This window comes from Aethalodelphis obliquidens, unplaced genomic scaffold, assembly GCF_003676395.1.
Source record: "Aethalodelphis obliquidens isolate GAN/ISIS:26980383/991018 unplaced genomic scaffold, ASM367639v1 scaffold71, whole genome shotgun sequence".
Taxonomy (NCBI): domain Eukaryota; kingdom Metazoa; phylum Chordata; class Mammalia; order Artiodactyla; family Delphinidae; genus Aethalodelphis; species Aethalodelphis obliquidens.
In genome coordinates this window covers 7,937,934-7,955,182 of record NW_020838015.1, presented here as the reverse complement: position 1 = coordinate 7,955,182, position 17,249 = coordinate 7,937,934, and the positions used below count along the sequence as shown (strand labels likewise).

General features: G+C 41.3%; 1 protein-coding gene across 3 annotated transcripts in view; it reads left to right on the top strand.

The window, feature by feature from the left end:
* Positions 1 to 17,249, top strand: part of SLC9A7 (solute carrier family 9 member A7) — a 151,612-nt gene that overhangs the window by 101,831 nt on the left and 32,532 nt on the right. For 2 of the 3 annotated variants that reach the window (XM_027091376.1, XM_027091379.1), the window contains exons 10-13: positions 41 to 154; positions 2,366 to 2,477; positions 5,382 to 5,535; positions 13,782 to 13,841. In XM_027091376.1, the coding sequence (XP_026947177.1) occupies positions 41 to 154; positions 2,366 to 2,477; positions 5,382 to 5,535; positions 13,782 to 13,841 (440 nt within the window). The remainder of the gene's footprint in view (positions 1 to 40; positions 155 to 2,365; positions 2,478 to 5,381; positions 5,536 to 13,781; positions 13,842 to 17,249) is intronic. The other variant, XM_027091380.1, reaches the window with a different exon arrangement.

Below are 17,249 nucleotides of genomic sequence, written 5' to 3'. Positions count from 1 at the left end.
ACCCACAGGGTTTACGGCTTCCTTTTCCCTTTTTGTGCAGCTCTTTGAGGTGTTACACTTCCTGGCAGAGAACTTCATCTTCTCCTACATGGGCCTGGCGCTGTTTACCTTCCAGAAGCACGTTTTCAGCCCCGTTTTCATCATTGGAGCTTTTGTATCCTTTTTTTGGTTCCCCCATTTTCTACACGGAAAGACGACCACTGCTGCGGAAGCTGTAACAACAATAATTTCTAGTTTGGCGGGGAGGTGACTGAGCCAGCACTGGTTCATGGTATTTTTATGATGAGAAAAAGAAGGCTTAAGTGGTAAATATAAAGCTAAGTGTATTTGATTTCAAGGACCGGTGTTGATTCTAGGGTTACCCTTTCTGCATTTTCTGTGTAAGGTGGCCTTTCTGTTACACTGGTGATTGGCAGGTGGTAGTTTGTTTTTTAAAGCACCCTTCCTAGCAGAGCTAAAAATCAGCAACCAGTATCAGTCCCCCAAATTGTTTTTTTCTCATCGCCACGTGAATTCCAATCCAGGAGCTTCCCCGTTTGGAAGACCTGAAGGTTCTGTGTCTCTTGCTCTCAGCTGCACGTGGTTGCAAGCAGCCCTTCCTCTCGCCGCCCAGGGCAGCCCACAGGCAGTGTGCACGCTTTCACCCAAGCTTCCGTATGGTGACCCTTTTCTTTAACGCAAAAAAAAAAAAAAAAAAAGAAAAGAAATGGAGAGGAAGGGCAGATGAAATGGAGAAATACTGGGTTCTTTGATCTAGTCCCATCGTGAGAGCAGTTTTTGGAAGAGAGACACAGTTTTGGGGGTTGGCTCCTCTCAAGTGAGGAGAGATACAAATGCCCAGCAGTACGTGGACAGCTGAGGGCTTTGCTCAGTTGGCCTCAGATCCTTATTGTTTTCGTTAAAGTGAACTCTTCTGGGCCTTGGAACTATAGCAGGAGTCCACTATTGCCTTTTCTGAGGTCTCATGGGTATCCTTAGATCTTGGGATGCTGGCCCCCCCAAAAAGGAGTATTTTTCTCTTCTGGGCTTCTCATTTATTGTGCAGGTATAAATGATACTCACCAAGCAGCTAGAGAGCGACAGTGGCCTAATGCCATGCCAGAGTCCTGCCAGTTAGAGTGTTATCTGCTTCAACTGGGGCTCATTTCTTAGATTTACACACTCAACAGACCAAGAGCTAAAGATCCAGCGGATCAGTGTTTTTTTTCTTAAGAAAGACCTGGCATGTCATTTTGATGTGTATTCTTAGCGCGGCATCCTGTGAGAGATAGTGAGAGTGCTGCCTTGTTTACAGCGCGGGGGCCTTGTTCAAGGGGGAGCCGGGGCCTCTGTGAATCCTGAAGGCCGCTTCCACTTGCGGACTTATGCGTGGCTCCTGGGATAGAATGTTATAAGCACGACCTCTTTCCTTCTGTGAAAAAGAAAACAAAACAATAGCAAAAAGGGGAAAAAAAGAGAGCGAGAAAAGAAGAAAAGTAGTTAGTATTTTATCCTAGAGAAGGCAGAAGACAGTCCCGCCCTCGCTTCTGTCTGAAACAGCTGCAGCTCCGGCTGGTCGAAACGGAAGCTCCCTGTTCCTCTGGCTCCCACAGTGGTTTCCTCCTATGACCAGGGCAGTGTGCATCTCTCTGCTGGGCTCTGTTCTAAACTCAGCAAGTGACGAATGACCGGTTTCCCTGAATTCTTTGGTTTGCACAGTAAGAGTTCCTCTTCCACACTCCTCCGTTTCCATCTCTTACCTCCCCAAAGATATGTTAGCCACTTAGGCAGATAAATCTCCCCAGGGTGATCCTTGTGAGGAATATGAATATGTCTTCATGGTAGGAATACTGTAAGTTTCCCCACCTCTTATTTGTAGTATCTTCCTGGTCATACAAACCCCTGATGTTTACTTCCAACCAAAGCTTACAAGCTCACCCACCAAGCTTTCTCTTTATAGTTTGACTCAGGGGTTAGTAATTTTTTCTTCTTGTGATTTTTTTTCTTCCAATAGAGTCCAGCACGCTGTTTGCTTCTCTTAACTCCCCACCCCAGCCACGGCACCTTAGCTTATTTCTGGACTCATTTTTAGCTAGGTCGGAGACTTGGTCCATATCAGTTTAATCAAATCAAGAAGTTACAACAGTGTGTTTAACAGGCCAAAAATTGTCTCTGTGAGCCAGGAGGTTGGGAAAATTGGCCAGTGGAATCCCACTTGCTGCTGAGACTTGTTTGGTGGGAAATGAGACAGCCTGCCTTCTCTGTGCAACTCTCCTGATCACAGCAAGGTGTCATGGCATTCCTAAAATTCTCTGCTCAGTCACAGGTTGTGTGAAAGTGCTATCCTGGAAACCTGTTGGGCCCTTAACCTCCACCTGGCGGCCAGGTTGCCATCTTCCTGGGAAGAGCTGCACACATCTACCCGCTCTCCTTCTTCCTCAACTTGGGCAGAAGGCACAAGATTGGCTGGAATTTTCAACACATGATGATGTTTTCAGGTAAAAACAAAATGTAAATAAAATGAGTTTTATTAACTTTCTATGGAGTAAAAGAAATAAAATATACTCACATTAGCAAGATGAGCCCCAAACTGGAAGATAACAGCTGTGATAGTTCTGCTTGACTTACACTGTCTCCCAAATGCTTCCTCTTCACTACAAAGCTGAGAAGAGTGGAGAAGCCACTGAGGGGACAAAGGACAATAAAGAAATATGTGGAGATAAAGAAAGGAGAGAGCAATTGGCATGAGGTAGATGGTGCAGTGAGAGTGGAAAGCATCCGACTTTATAGACGAGACCCAAGTAAGAGCATCTCTGTAGAGCAGAGGGAGGAGATAGGCAAAAGGCCACCGTGACCCTTAAAGGTGCCTCTGTCCGGGAAGGGGGAGAGGCTGTACAAGAGGCAGCGTGAGTAGCAGCCCTTTACTGCCACACAGTAGTTCTTGGAGGCCTCAGAGAGTCATACTGAAATCACACCAGCAGGCACTGCTCAGCAAAGCAGTTGCTTTGTCTAGTCCTTGCTTGCATCTGCACTTAAGTACACAGCCCGCCTTAATGATTTCCTTTCACTCTGACACACATTTGTTGAGCATCCTTGTTATATAAGTCACACTTCAAGGTTGTGGAGGATACAGAAACCCACCTCCTTCCAGGAGCTCACAGTCCACTGCGGGGAGACAGGTGTACAAAGAGCTAAGTTTCTCCCAAGAGAGGCTGGTGAATTGCACAAGAGAGGCTAGTGAATTGCACAAAAGAAAAGCAGGGCCCAGGGCCATCTTCGCCAAGGGGTAGCCTTCGAACTGGACTTGGATGCAGTGGCATTTCAGGAGGTGGCAGGTTGGAAGGGCAGGAAAGCATTGCTGTGTGTGGCTTTTTCAGGGAAGGGTAGCAGTCTGGTTTAAATATGAGACACATGGGATAATGCAGAACGAGAGTGAGGTTGGAAAGGGAAATTGCATGTGAACTGGTGCAAGCCTTCAGGTTGCATCTGAATCACCTGTTGGGCCAGTTAATAGCAGATTGCTGGGCCCCACCACCAGAGTGTGATTCTGAGGGTATGGGGTGAGCCCCGAGAATTTGCATCTCTAACATCTTCTCAGCTGCTGCTGCTGCTGCAGCTGGTTTGAGGACCACACTTCAAGAATCATTGCTGGAGTCTAGACCACGGAGAAGCTCCAGTGCTATGCCAAAGAGTTGGGCTTTTATCCAAGAGCAGCTGAGAAACGTTAGAGGTTTCTGAGGAGGGCAATGACAGACCAGATCGTCCATACATATTAGAAAAATGCCAGTGGAAAGAGAAAGATTAATTGGAGATAGCTCTATCACCTAGACAAACTTTTAAGTGTGTTCATTATCTTCTGTGCTGAAAGACTGAGAAGTACACAGTGCTGTTAAAGATATCTCCTATCAAAATTATTTTCTGCTGGGAGAAATCTGGCTTTCAAAAGGAACTCATTCTTCAAGGCTATGAAAGAAATACCTGAGGTTTCACCTTCATATTGCTTACAGTGTTTACCTAATAAAGAAAAATGGAGCATGTGTTGTCTCTCTCTGGCCCTCAAGTTTTCTTCTTTGAGACAACGTCCATTTAAAGGTTTAAATATTAAGTGGTGTCGTAGCTGGCTGTAGGATGGTCTAGATGTGTGTCAATATTTGACTAGGACAGATTAATAGAGAACATCAACTTTGCTCTATTTTTTAATGTATATTTTGCTGAATCACTCTTCTTTAGTGAATTGTTGTGAAGTTCTCAGGTTAATGAAATTGTGAAATTATTGGAAAAGGTGGGAAAATATGTGAAGAAATATAATGAGTGTTAATTTTTCATTCTCATAATATACACACAGCCTTACGCATGGTGAATAGGAATTTATACTAGATAGCTATTAAAGACCATGGATTAAGTCTTTACTATAGAACAAATTAGGAGCATGGTATGGGGAAGGAACAAAAGAGCTTAGAAAGAGAAGCTCTAGAACATAAAAATGTGGCTGTAGACCAGGGGTCAGCAAATTTGGTTGCTGCCTGTTTTCATCTACCCCACGGGCTAAGAATGGCTTTTACAGATGAATATTTGCAACCTATTTGATGATAGGGGACACTAACTTTGAAACCCAATTAACTGAAATCTCCCACCCCCAGAAGAATTCCATTCTTTTCACTAGTAGACCTGGATTACAATAAATTGAACTCATTATTATAATAATTATTATTACTTATTATAATTACTTATTATAGTTTTATAACATGGCACTTATATATTATACTTATAGTACTTATTATGCTCTTGGTTTTTGTCAATAAAATTTTGTGGAAATTTGTTTTCTCTCTTTTATGTAAGTACCTACATAACATCCTTGGTTTTTCCTCTTGGCCCACAAAGCCTAAAATATTATCTGACACTTTACAGAAAACTCACCAACTCCTGATATAGATCAGGTTATACTGTTACTTCTCTGCTTGGCTTTGCTCAGGAAATGCTGAGCTGTTTTGTGCATTTCACATACTCATACCTAGCCTGCTTCTTAAGTTTATAATGACTGTATAGTGCTGGGGTAGTACTTGGATCACAGACTTAGAGAGCTTATATGATTATTTCTTATTTATATTTCTTTTTGGTTCATGTTATTAGCAGGAGAATTATTTCAGTAATAAAAGAGTATTATTCTAAAATGTGCTATACAAAGAGGTGCAGTGTTTTTCTCATTGCATTTGGGCATTTTGCAAAAGAAAACTTCAAATAGGAGGAAATCCTATTCCTTTAAAGTTATTTTCTGTATAAAACAACTCGACTTCTGAAGCATAAGCAGATACAATTTATTAGCCCCAGGTGGCAGCAGTGGATTTGAGGACACATTGTTATTTATCCTTATGACAGGACAGCTTCCTCTTTGGTCCCTGCAGGCCTCAGGGGAGCGATGGCATTTGCACTGGCTATCCGAGACACGGCATCTTACGCACGCCAGATGATGTTCACAACCACCCTCCTCATTGTCTTCTTCACCGTCTGGATCATTGGTGGAGGCACGACGCCCATGTTGTCATGGCTTAATATAAGGTTGGTTTGAAACCAAGGCCAGTTTTGTGTCTAACTATGTCACTATTCCCGTGCAGGGGGTGCTACATATAGCTTAGTGCATGGAAGGCTTTTATAGTTTCTTGTTTTGTTTGGGGAAAGATTAAAAATTTAAAAACAATAAATAAAAATTCAGAGTATTGAATTTTCCACGAGAAAAAAAAATCATTAAACTGTTTGTGGGTACAAAAACACAAGGAATTAGAAACACCTGGACCTTGCTAGTGCCGCGACATTAGGGCAAGAATTCAAAAAGTCTTAAAGCTGCAGGAGAGAGAATAGACATAGCTGCTGGCAATGTCTGGCATTTCACATTCCTTTGAAATCAAACCTAAGGCCTTGAAAAATAAGCTCATCAGCTGGAAATAAAGGGAGGCCATTAGAGTTTTGTTTTAGGAGGAAACTGTATGCCGCCGTCTCTTCTTGCTTTAATGCACAGAAGAGGTGACATTTCCTGCATAACCCTCGCTTCTTGCAGCCTCATGGACATCCCCGGCCTGTGGTTTTGTAGCTGTGTCAGCATGGAAGGTCATTGACCCAAGTTTGATTTTTTTTAAGAGCATTTGAATTGCAAACTGTGCTTGTGAGCTCCAGCACCTTACAGTAAAGAGGACATTGGAACAGGGGTCAGGAGACCCACAGCCTAACTCTGACCCTGGTTTAAGACAAGCTCCTCATGTCTTTTCAGCCTCTGTATTCCTTCACGTTAAATAAAAGCGTGCTGTCACCTTTTCTCCCTGCAGCTCTAAGTGTGTCCTCTGCGTCATCGAAAGTGCTCTTGCCACTTGCCTCAGTTTCAGATCTGCAAAGGGTGAACATGCTGGGAATGAGAAGACTTGGGTGGCGCATAGGTGTGAAGAATTCTCTGAAAAGCCACAAGATGGCAATGTTTTTTGTTCTTTCTCTGCTGGCTGTTAGTTTGCTCAGGGCTGACAACTGCGGAGTACACCTAGCGTGAAGGAGGGAGAAACCGACAAGGATCTTGCAGTCATCCTTGGGGTCAGGGAGAAAACTGGGATTTGAGAGAATAGTCTCCCTCTTCTGGAACTTTTATATTGATGGGAGGCAGGGATTCCTGAGCGTGGCCACTGCCGGCTGCACCATTTCTGGGTTAGTGGGTCTCAGCCTCAGATCTGAGTGGGTCTGCAGAACCTGGGTGGGCTTATCAGTAAGAGTCTTACAATAGCTAACGTTTGTGCGCAGTTGTTGGTTGAGATGCCAACACGTACATTAAGATAATCCTCATAGCATTCCTATAAGGGAGCTACTACTATTATTTTCATTTTAGAGCTGAGGAAACTGAGGCACAGAGCAATAACTTGCCCAAGGTCACAAAGCTTTAAGTGGGCAAGCTGGGATTTGAACCCAGGCACACTCTTAGCTACTGTGCTATACTGCCCGAAAGGCTTGCTGTGTTAGGGACCGTTTTCATGTTGTAAAATTCAGGATGATTAAAATTTCAGTTTCCTGGCGTGAATCTCGAGTCATATTAAGGAAGATAATTCATCTGTGGAAGTAGAAATCTGAAGAAGAAAATGTACAGATTTTTGGCTTTAAACTTGAGACATAAGATGGTCTCATCTTTGTTCTGTGTAGCAGAATAAGAGCAAGAAAGGAGGTTTACCCTGCACAGAGTTGAGAACCTTTGCATTTGGTGACCTCTCTGAGATTACTTCCTGCTCCTATTTATCTGGTTACCCAGTAGGTGCCCTGGATGCTCAGAGCCTGGTTAAATCGTGTTTGTTTTTCAGGCTATTTCATAAGTTCTTTTCTGACCGCCCCCCCCCAACACATACAGGACCAAATAACTTTCCACCGAGAGTAGACAGTTGACTTGTGACATTTTGCACTTCTCATAACCCTTTTCAAAAAATGGGCCATTGAAGTAGTCCTACCCAGAGCCGGGAGTGGGGGCTACTTTCCCTGATGTGTGCAAGCTGTATATGTACACATATAATAATAATTGGATTGTGAAAATATTAATGGGATATATATCGCACTTAGAACATAACAGCTAGCACATGGTGAGAGGTCAGGAAATGACTGCGCATGAGGGATCCAGTTTCTCCCATATCCTTGCCAGCATTTGGTGTTGACACTTTTTTATTTTAGTTCTAATAGGTATGTGGGGCTACCTCATTGTGGTCTTAATTTGCATTTCTCATGGCTGATGATGTTGAATATCTCTTCATGTGCTTATTTGCCATTCAAATAAGCAATGGTGAAATATCTGTTCAAGGTTTTTGTCCATTTTCTAATTGGATTATTTGTTTTTTTTTTTTTTTTTTTTCTGCGGTCCGCGGGCCCCTCAACTGCTGTTGCCTCTCCCGTTGCGGAGCACAGGCTCCAGACGCGCAGGCTCAGCGGCCATGGCTCACGGGCCCAGCCGCTCCGCGGCACGTGGGATCCTCCCAGACCGGGGCGCAAACCCGCGTCCCCTGCATCGGCAGGCGGACTCTCAACCACTGCGCCACCAGGGAAGCCCGGATTATTTGGTTTTTTTAATTGAGTTTTGTCAATTCTTTATTTGTTCTAGATACTAGTCTGTTATCAGATATGTGGTTTGCAAATATTTTCTCCTAGTCTGTAGCTTGTCTTTTAACAGTCTGTCATAGAGCAGAACTTTTAATTTTAATGAAATGCAACTTATTTATTTATTTTTAACATCATGCTTTTGGTGTTATGTCTAAAGACTTTTCATCAAGCCCTAGGTCCCAAAGATTTTCTTCTGTGTTATCTTCTAAAAGTTTTTTAGTTTTATGCTTTACATTTAAATCTGTGATCCATCTTAAGTTAATTTTTATATTAGACATGAGGTTTAGGTTGAGGTTTTATTTTATTTTTTTTGACTATGGCTATCCAGTTGTTCCAGCACAATTTGTAAGAGAGACTGTCCTTACTCCATTGAATTACTTTTTCTCCTTTGCCAGAAATCGGTTGGCTGTATGCATTCGGGTCTGTTTCTATTCTGCTCTGTTGATTTATGTGTCTGTACCTCCACCAGTACCACACTTTTGATAACTATGGTTATATGATAATCTTGAGCATCAGGCAGAGTGGGTCCTCCCACTTTATTCTTTTTCAAAATTGTCATAGCTCTTCTAATTCCTTTCTGTATACATTTTAAAATAAGCTTGACTACATCTTAAAAAAAACTTGTGCTGGGATTTTCATAGGAATTGTATTAAACCTGTATATCAATTTGGGGAGAATTGACATCTTTACCTCATTCAGTCTTCCAATCCATGAAAATGGCACATTTCTCCATTTATTTATGTCTTCTTTGATTCCTTTTAGCAGTATTTTATAGTTTTCAGCATAGAATGCCTGTGTATGTTAGAGTTACGTCTTGAGTATTTCTTCTTCGTTTTGAGCTATTTTAAATGTTATTCTATCTTCAGTTTCACTTTCTGTGTGTTCATTGCCAGGATATAGAAATAAGGCTGGTTTTTGTAGGTTGACCTTGTATCCCGACACCTTGCCAATTTCACTTATTAGTTCTAGGAGAGTTTGTTTTTGTTTTTATAAATTCTTTGGGACTTTCTGTGTAGACCATCAGATCATTTGCAAATAGAGACAGTTTCATTTTTTCCTTTCCAACCAGTGTGCTATTTCCTTCTCTTAACTTATTGCTCTGGCTAGGACCATCAGTACTATGTTAAATAAGAGTGATGTGAGCAGACATCCTTGCTTTGTTCCCGATCTTAAAGGGGAAAGCATTCAGTCTTTCGCCAGTAAGTGTGATGTTAGCTGTAGGGTTTTTGTAGATGTTCATCATCAAGTTGAGGAAGTTCCCATCTATTGCTAGTTTTCTGAGAGTTTTATCATGAACAGATGTTGAATTTTATCAAATGCTTTTCTGTATCAATTGATATGATCATAGGATTTTTCTTGTTTAACCTGTTAATATGATAGGTTACATTGAGTAATTTTCAAATACGGAACCACCCTTGCTTGTTAAACCCCACTTGGTTGTGGTGTATAAATAAATGTTTTACATACTGCTGAATTCTATTAACTAATCTGTTGTTAAGGATTTGGGATACCGGTCTGTAGTGTTCTTTTTTCATACTGCCTTTGATTTGGTATCAGGGTAATCTGGCCTCTCAAAATGAGTTGGGACATGTTTCCTACTCTTCTGTTTTCTGGAAGAGGTTGTTTAGAATTGGTGTTAATTCTTCCTGAAGGTTTTATGGAATCCTCCAGTGAAACCGACTGGTCCTGGAGTCTTCTTTTCCAGGAGTTTTATTGTATAAATTATGAAGCCAGTTTCTTTAACAGCTATATCTCATATTGGTGAGTTGTGGCAGTTTGTGAAATTGGTCATTTTCATCTAATTGTCATGTTTATGTTGTTCATAGCATAACCTTATTATTGTTTTTATGTCTGTGAGATCTGTAGTGATATCCCATGTTTCATTCATGACACAGTATTGGTAATTTGCATCTTCTCTCTTTTTTTTTCTTTCACTCTTACTAGAGGTTTGTCAGTTTTAATGATCTTTTCAAAGAACTAGCTTTTTATTTCATTGATTTTCTGTATTGTTTCTCTGTTTTCAATTTCAATCTGCTTCTATATTAGTTCCTTCTTTCTGTCCAACTCTACCCAGATAGTGTAATGAAGCAAAGTGTACCATTGGTGAAAAATACATATGGTGTCAGTTCATTGCGTTTTTTTCAGATGTGTATAAATAGTGATATGTTAGAGGTAGAAACTGACATTTACGGAGATTACATTAAAAGAAATTCCCTCAGAAATAAGGTAATGAGACTGATTGGTTTTTGTGGCTTGGGCTTATGGTGTTACTTAATGGCCACGGATCATTTATGTGGACCAGGTTCTTATTCTAAAATGATTCGGAAAACCCCTGAACTTCAGTGTGGTGTTTTGACATCTGTGACCTCAGTAAGATCAGTACCTAGTTGTTTCTTACTTCTCCAGGCTGCTGACAGAGGTCCTGATCAGCTGCTAAGTGGCTGCCCAGAAGTCAGAAGCCCAGGGTAGGACTTGGAGTTCCTCCATAAATAATTAGGAGTTAGCTATGACTTTTTTTTTTTTTTTTTTTTTTTTTTTTTTTTTTGCTGTACGCGGGCCTCTCACTGTTGTGGCCTCTCCCGTCGCGGAGCACAGGCTCCGGACGCGCGGGCTCAGTGGCCATGGCTCACGGGCCCAGCCGCTCAGCGGCATGTGGGATCTTCCCGGACCGGGGCACGAACCCGTGTCCCCTGCATCGGCAGGCGGACTCCCAACCACTGCGCCACCAGGGAAGCCCAGCTATGACTTTTAACCATGGCTAATTTCTAGTCTGTGTGTAATATAAAGTGAATATAACCACAAATCCAAAGCCAGGTCACTGCTTTCCAGAAATCCAACTTATCTTAAATTGAAATTTTGTGATTGCTATTTTGTTTTTTTATTATTTCTTTAACCATTAAAAAAACTGAAATATAGTTAATTTATTACAATGTTGTGTTAGTTTCAGGAGTACAGCAAAGTGATTCACCATCCATGTTGCTGCAAATGTCATTATTTCATTCTTTTTCATGGCTGAGTAATATTGCATCTCGTGTGTGTGTGTGTGTGTGTGTGTGTGTGTGTGTGTGGTGTGTTCGTATATCGCATCTTCTTTATCCATTCCTCTGTTGATGGGCATTTAGGTTGCTTCCATGTCTTGGCTATTGTAAATAGTGCTGCAATGAACATTGGGGTGCATGTGTATTTTTTTTGTTTGTTTTGTTTTTTGGCCACACCACACGGTTTGTGGGATCTCAGTTTCCCAACCAGGGATTGAACCGGGGTCACAGCAGTGAAAGCCCGGAATCCTAACCACGGGGGCCACCAGGGAACTCCCGCATGTATCTTTTCGAATTATAGTTTTCTCCTGATATATGCCCAGGAGTGGGATTGCTAGATCATACAGTAATTCTCCTTTTAGTTTTTAAGGAACTTCCATACTGTTCTCCATAGTGGCTGCACCAATTTACATTCCCACCAACAGTGGAGGAGGGTTCCCTTTTCTCCACACCCTCTCCAGCATTTATTATTTGTAGACTTTTTAATGATGGCCATTCTGACTGGCATGAGGTAATACCTCATTGTAGTTTTGATTTGCATTTCTCTAATAATTAGTGATGTTGAGCATGTGATTGCTATTTTAAAACGTAATGGCAAAATGCTCAAATTGCTTTCTGGTAATATACAAACTTCAAATTGCCTTCTGGTAATATACAAACTACATACTATTTTTCTTAGTCTCTTGAGCAAGTTGTTGTTATTCACAAAGGTTGTAATTTTGGCAACTTGAAAAAACCATCAGATGCGCAGATTCAGCAGATGAGCAGATTCAGCAGATGAGCCTCATCTATGTCCTGAGCACATTTTGGTGGCATGGTGGCTGTCCTCTTGGAAGGCCCAGCTTCAAGTGACGCACCAATGAAGTGGTGGTGATTGTGGAGGGTTAATGGCATACACCCAGGCAGCCAAATGAACAGGGTAACCGTCATACTCCAGAGTGCAGCAATACAATTACTCAAGGACAAGTAAGGTCACTCTGCTAGGTATAATCCTGTCACATTGAGAGTTTAAGATAAAGCTCTTTAAAGATAAATTAAGGAATAAAGGCAGGGAGAAGCTCTGAGATCTTTATGTAATAGCATTTGTTACTGGATATTTTAAAAGAATTTAAAGACGCCACCTTGTAGTCAAAGGCAATATCCTGTAAGGGGTAGAGCTAGGGCTCTGGGATCTAACAGCTTCAGTTGCAATCTTGGTTCCATCATTTTCTACCTTTGTGACCTTGGGCAACTTATTTAACCTCTCTTGCTCTCAGTTTCCTGTCTGGGTAAATGGGGATGACAACAGTGTGAAGATAAAATGTGATACCAAATAAACATGATAAAGAATTCTGCCATTAAATGTACCATCTGGCACATGGAAAGCATTTAGTGTATTTTAGCTATGACATTATCATTGCTAATCATAACCTTAATACTGCGGCTATTACTATTATTATTACTAGTGAATCTTACATTAATGGAATCCAGCTTGCTTTTCTGGAATTTGTTACAATTTTTCAATACTGTAGTCTGGTTTAAGTCACATTCTGAACATATACCTAATTAAAAGTACCACCTTAAGAAGCATCATGTTCTCACTTGCTTTTTTCAGGGCATATTAGTAGCATGAGTATTTGGGCATTATCTAGCGCAGTGTTTCTCAACCTTTTTTTTCCATCACTGCCCCTCTGAATAAGAGCCTTTAAAAATGTTCTTTTTATCTACCTCTTCCACTGAAATTTTCATACCACAGATCTATGTATCCGTTTATGTACTGTGGTGCTTTAGAGGGCTACAAACCACTGTAATATCTAAAACAATTTTTTGTCCCATAAGAACCAATTTTCACCCCCCACTGAGAATGCAGGACTTAAGAGTAGAGGTTCTCAACTATGGGCAGTTTTGCCCTCTCGGGACATTGGCAATGTCAGGAGACATTTTTGGTTGCTCCAGCTGGAGCGGGGTGCTACTGGTGATATATTGCAGGTAGAGGCCAGGGCCCAAAATGTCAGTCAGTAGTGCTGAGGTTGTGAAACCCTGCTCTTAGTATGATGGTGTAATTCAAATTGTAGTCTGAATAACCCAGCAGTTATTAAGGGAGGTGAAAATAGACCGTGTCAACTCTTGAAGCCATAAGGTAAAGAGAATAGCAGAAGTTGGGTTCCTGACCTTCGGGTACAACCCATGGACAGTGTGATTACTTGTCTAGAAAAAAAGGCCATTTTATCTTCTGTTTTTGCTGTTTTCAGTGATACAGTGTTCTTTCTGTCAAATATGTGTAAAACTGCGTGTAAACACTTCAAATATATGTTTAATAACAACTTTCTGTTTTCTAGTTTTTGTATGGATGTGTCTTGCTTTATAAAACAGATGAATTCCTGAAAAATTGTATGAAGTCATTTTCTATGAGTTGCATTTATTACTCTGATTTCATTACGTTATATTTTGAGAGGCTTGTCTTCATTCCTAATCAATCCTCATTTGACGTGGCTGCTAACATTGTTGCTTTTGATGTAAATTTAGCAGCCTCTCTGGGTTTTAGAGAACAGGGGGACAGTTTAAGAGGGGGTGCGGATTTTATTCTTTGATGGACGTGGTCCAGGTCATGTGCCCAGAGCTCCTAGTTCCCCTGTTGTCCCCGTCACACTCACGTTCCCTTCTTCTGCTGCCCAGAGTTGGCGTCGAGGAGCCCTCCGAAGAGGACCAGAATGAACACCGCTGGCAGTACTTCAGGTGACACAGGGCGTCCTCAGAAACAAATTAACTGGGCCTGGCTTTTCTCCTCTTTCTAACCTGAGATGTTTCTCTTTATGCTGTTTGTGTCTTTCTTCCTTCCCCGTGTGCGCCAACCGTCTGCCCCTTTTCGAAAAGGGGCAGGAGGTCCGGTTAATCATTATTCTACCCTCCTCTGGGCTGATTAATGTGTTGGTGTTCTTGAGAGTCTGTCCCCCCTCGCCCCATTTTGGACAGTGTGTGGCACCAAAGCTGGAGTTGGCGAGTCTCTCCGTGTACAGCTGAGCTTAGTGTTAAGAGCAGCCCATTTTCAGAGCCACAAATGCTTTCCCCACAAAATTCTGCTTGTGATCTAGTAAACAAGGCTTTTAAGTCATAAAGAGAACTCGAATTTTCTATTTCAGCCATGACTGGGGTATGGTTTATACCATTTTAATTAAGCACCAATGCCGTTTTACTTTTTAAGTATGAATTTGTGTACTTGTACCTTATCATGGTGAATCAGAAGATACAAAACACAGATTTTTCTTTAAATCAGAAGATAATGAAAGACTCTTCTAATGCAATTTGTTTCTCAGTGTCCATCCAAGTTTATCATTTGATTATGCCTAAGGATGGTGATTTGGGGCTATCAGAGTAAAGACTTTAGTGTTTCTTCTTTCCTTTCCATATCTTTAACTGGCATGCTTTCTTCCTGATCTGATTCTGGGTGCTGGTAGATAAATCAGACACAAAACAGGCTTGAACTCTGTTCTTCTCTCGTTGTGAAAGTGTTTTACTCTCTGAGGACAGTGGTAAAAGCAGCAGTACCTGTCATGGAGCATGAATCTTGGGATATTACCAGGCCCCAATGTCAACTATAATGACATGCATACAGTTAATTGAAGCATTTAAGTTCCCTGGATTCACACTTTTTTCTCCTGCTTAAAATACACACACATACACACACATACACACACAAATTCATTTTCAGAGACCTGACTGTAACTACCAGTTAAGTAGCAGGGGAAATCCTTTCCTTTGAAATATCCAACCTTCAAGAAGGAAGGTCCCTCAGGCAAAGTGCAAGTTATTACACTTGGGACATGAGAGAATTCTGATAATGATCTGTTTGTTGTTCAGTGTTTTATGTGAACATGTGTGTCTCATATTCCCCAAATAATTTAGGACCTCAGCCATTCCAATTAAAAAGTAAAAACCTGTTGATTAAATCTAGCTTCTAAAATTTCTGAGATTTCATGGCATTTTATATGGTGGTTAATCAGAATGTACATACTATATCAAAAGGGAAATGATTCACTTTTTGTATTCATTCCAGAATGAGCACATCAATGTGATAGCTTTATTTTCTCATTTGGTATGGGATTACCACATTTGTCTTATTCTTAATGAAAGTAAGGATAATTCAGTTCATTCTGGAAGAAAAGACTGTTGTATGTGCTTAGATGAGCTCAACCCTGATGTATCAGGGGAGTGCTAAAATATGATGTAATGAAACAGCACAGAAGTTTTAGATTTATATGGTAGCCTAGATCAAAAGCGTTATAACAGGTCAGGAGGGAAATATATATTGTGGACAGTTTCCTAAAACCAGGAATTTCAGAAAGTTAACGAACCCTAAGTCTTCTGAAGCACTGTACTTAAAATACTGTACCTGGTATTTCTTGCTGCCCAGCACACCACCACACACCCTGCCCCAAGGGTGAGGCCCTTTGTAGGGGTCCATTATCATCCTTGCGAATTGGTCCAAGAGACCCTCAACTCTGCCAGAAAAGTAATCATTCAATTGTCCTGAAGTAAACAGCCTTGAATGGGGAAAGAAATCGCAGAACACGGTCTGTGTCGCAAGTCCCCTGGTCTGTTTTCTTTTGGCATTTAAAACCCAGTAGCAAGCTGGGAAGCAGGTTTACTTTCTCCTATTCAGCACTTATGTCAGTAGCAGGGACCTCCGAGACCCTCCAAGGGGCCCTCCCAAGTTACTCTGGGTAGGCCTGTGCTCAGAACTGCGGGTTTCCAGGGGATGTGCACAACCAGCTCTGAGGATGGCTGTCTTGGTTGGAATTTAGTTAACCATATGTTTCAGTTAACTAGCATTTTTCTCCTTGCCCTTCACTTTTAGGAGGAAAACCTCAACAGAATATTCTAAGATTTATCTGGGATTAAAAAACCCGTGTAATTATTAGACTGTATCTACCTATTTACCTATTATAGCACCCTATGTCCATGAATCTTCACAATTTGTGATTTTTCAGACCCTGGAGTAATATGAGGATCCCGAATCATCATTATTAGTAAATTAGATTAAATTATAGAGACAGGAAATTGTACTCACGTATTTGTGAAACATTTTCACCAAAGATATAATTAAATATTGTTTTTAAGTTGTGAAAAATTTTAAATCTGTAAAAGAAGCTGAAAGAATGGAGCAATGAATATCCAAGTTCTAACCTGGATGTGCCAATTATTAACATTTTGTCATACATTTTTGCGTCATTTTCTCTTTCTCTCACTCTCTCAACCATTTCTGAGTGCCTCAGAGTACGTTATAAACATCATGACTTTCTACCCCTAAATACTTCAGCATGTATCCCCTAGGAATCTAGTCTTCTACATAATCACAGTATATTTATCACACCTGAGAAAGCAACATGAATTTTATACACACACACAGGATCCAGAATCCAATCAAAGTTTCCTTTGGCTGTCATCTTTTTTTAAATTCAGGCCCGTGGTGGCTCCGTGCCCCTCCCCCCGCTCCTTGTCACTGTGTGCTCTGACTGACCTGGTTGTCACCTCTGTAGTCTCTTTTTTCTTTTTTTAAATTAATTTATTTTTGGTTGCCTTGGGTCTTCGTTGCTCATTGCGGTGGCATCTCTTGTTGCGGAGCACGGGCTCTAGGCGCTCAGGCTCAGCAGCTGTGGCTCACAGGTTCTAGAGCGCAGGCTCAGTGGTTGTGGCACGTGGGCTTAGTTGCTCCGCGGCATGTGGGATCTTCCAGGACCAGGGCTCGAACCCGTGTCCCCTGCATTGGCAGGCGGACTCTTAACCTCTGTGCCACCAGGGAAGCCCCTTTAGTCTCTTTTAATCTAGAACAATCCTCCCCTCCTTCTTTTTGTCTCTTATGACATTGAGGGTTGTTTTTTTTTTTAAGGAGTCAGGATTTTCAGGATAATTGTCTTGCATAATGCCCTACAAAGTGGATTTTTTAAATTTGTTTTCCTCTTGAGTAGAGATAGGTAATCATTTTGGGGGGCGCAAAAATAATGTAAAAGCGATGTTATACTTTCTTGTTGCATCATATCAGGTGGTGCATGTTGTCAGGCTGTCCTTTTATTAGTGATGTTAAATTTGATCACTTTAGACGCCAGGTCTCTCCATAAAAGCACTGTTTTCCCTTTGTAACTAAGA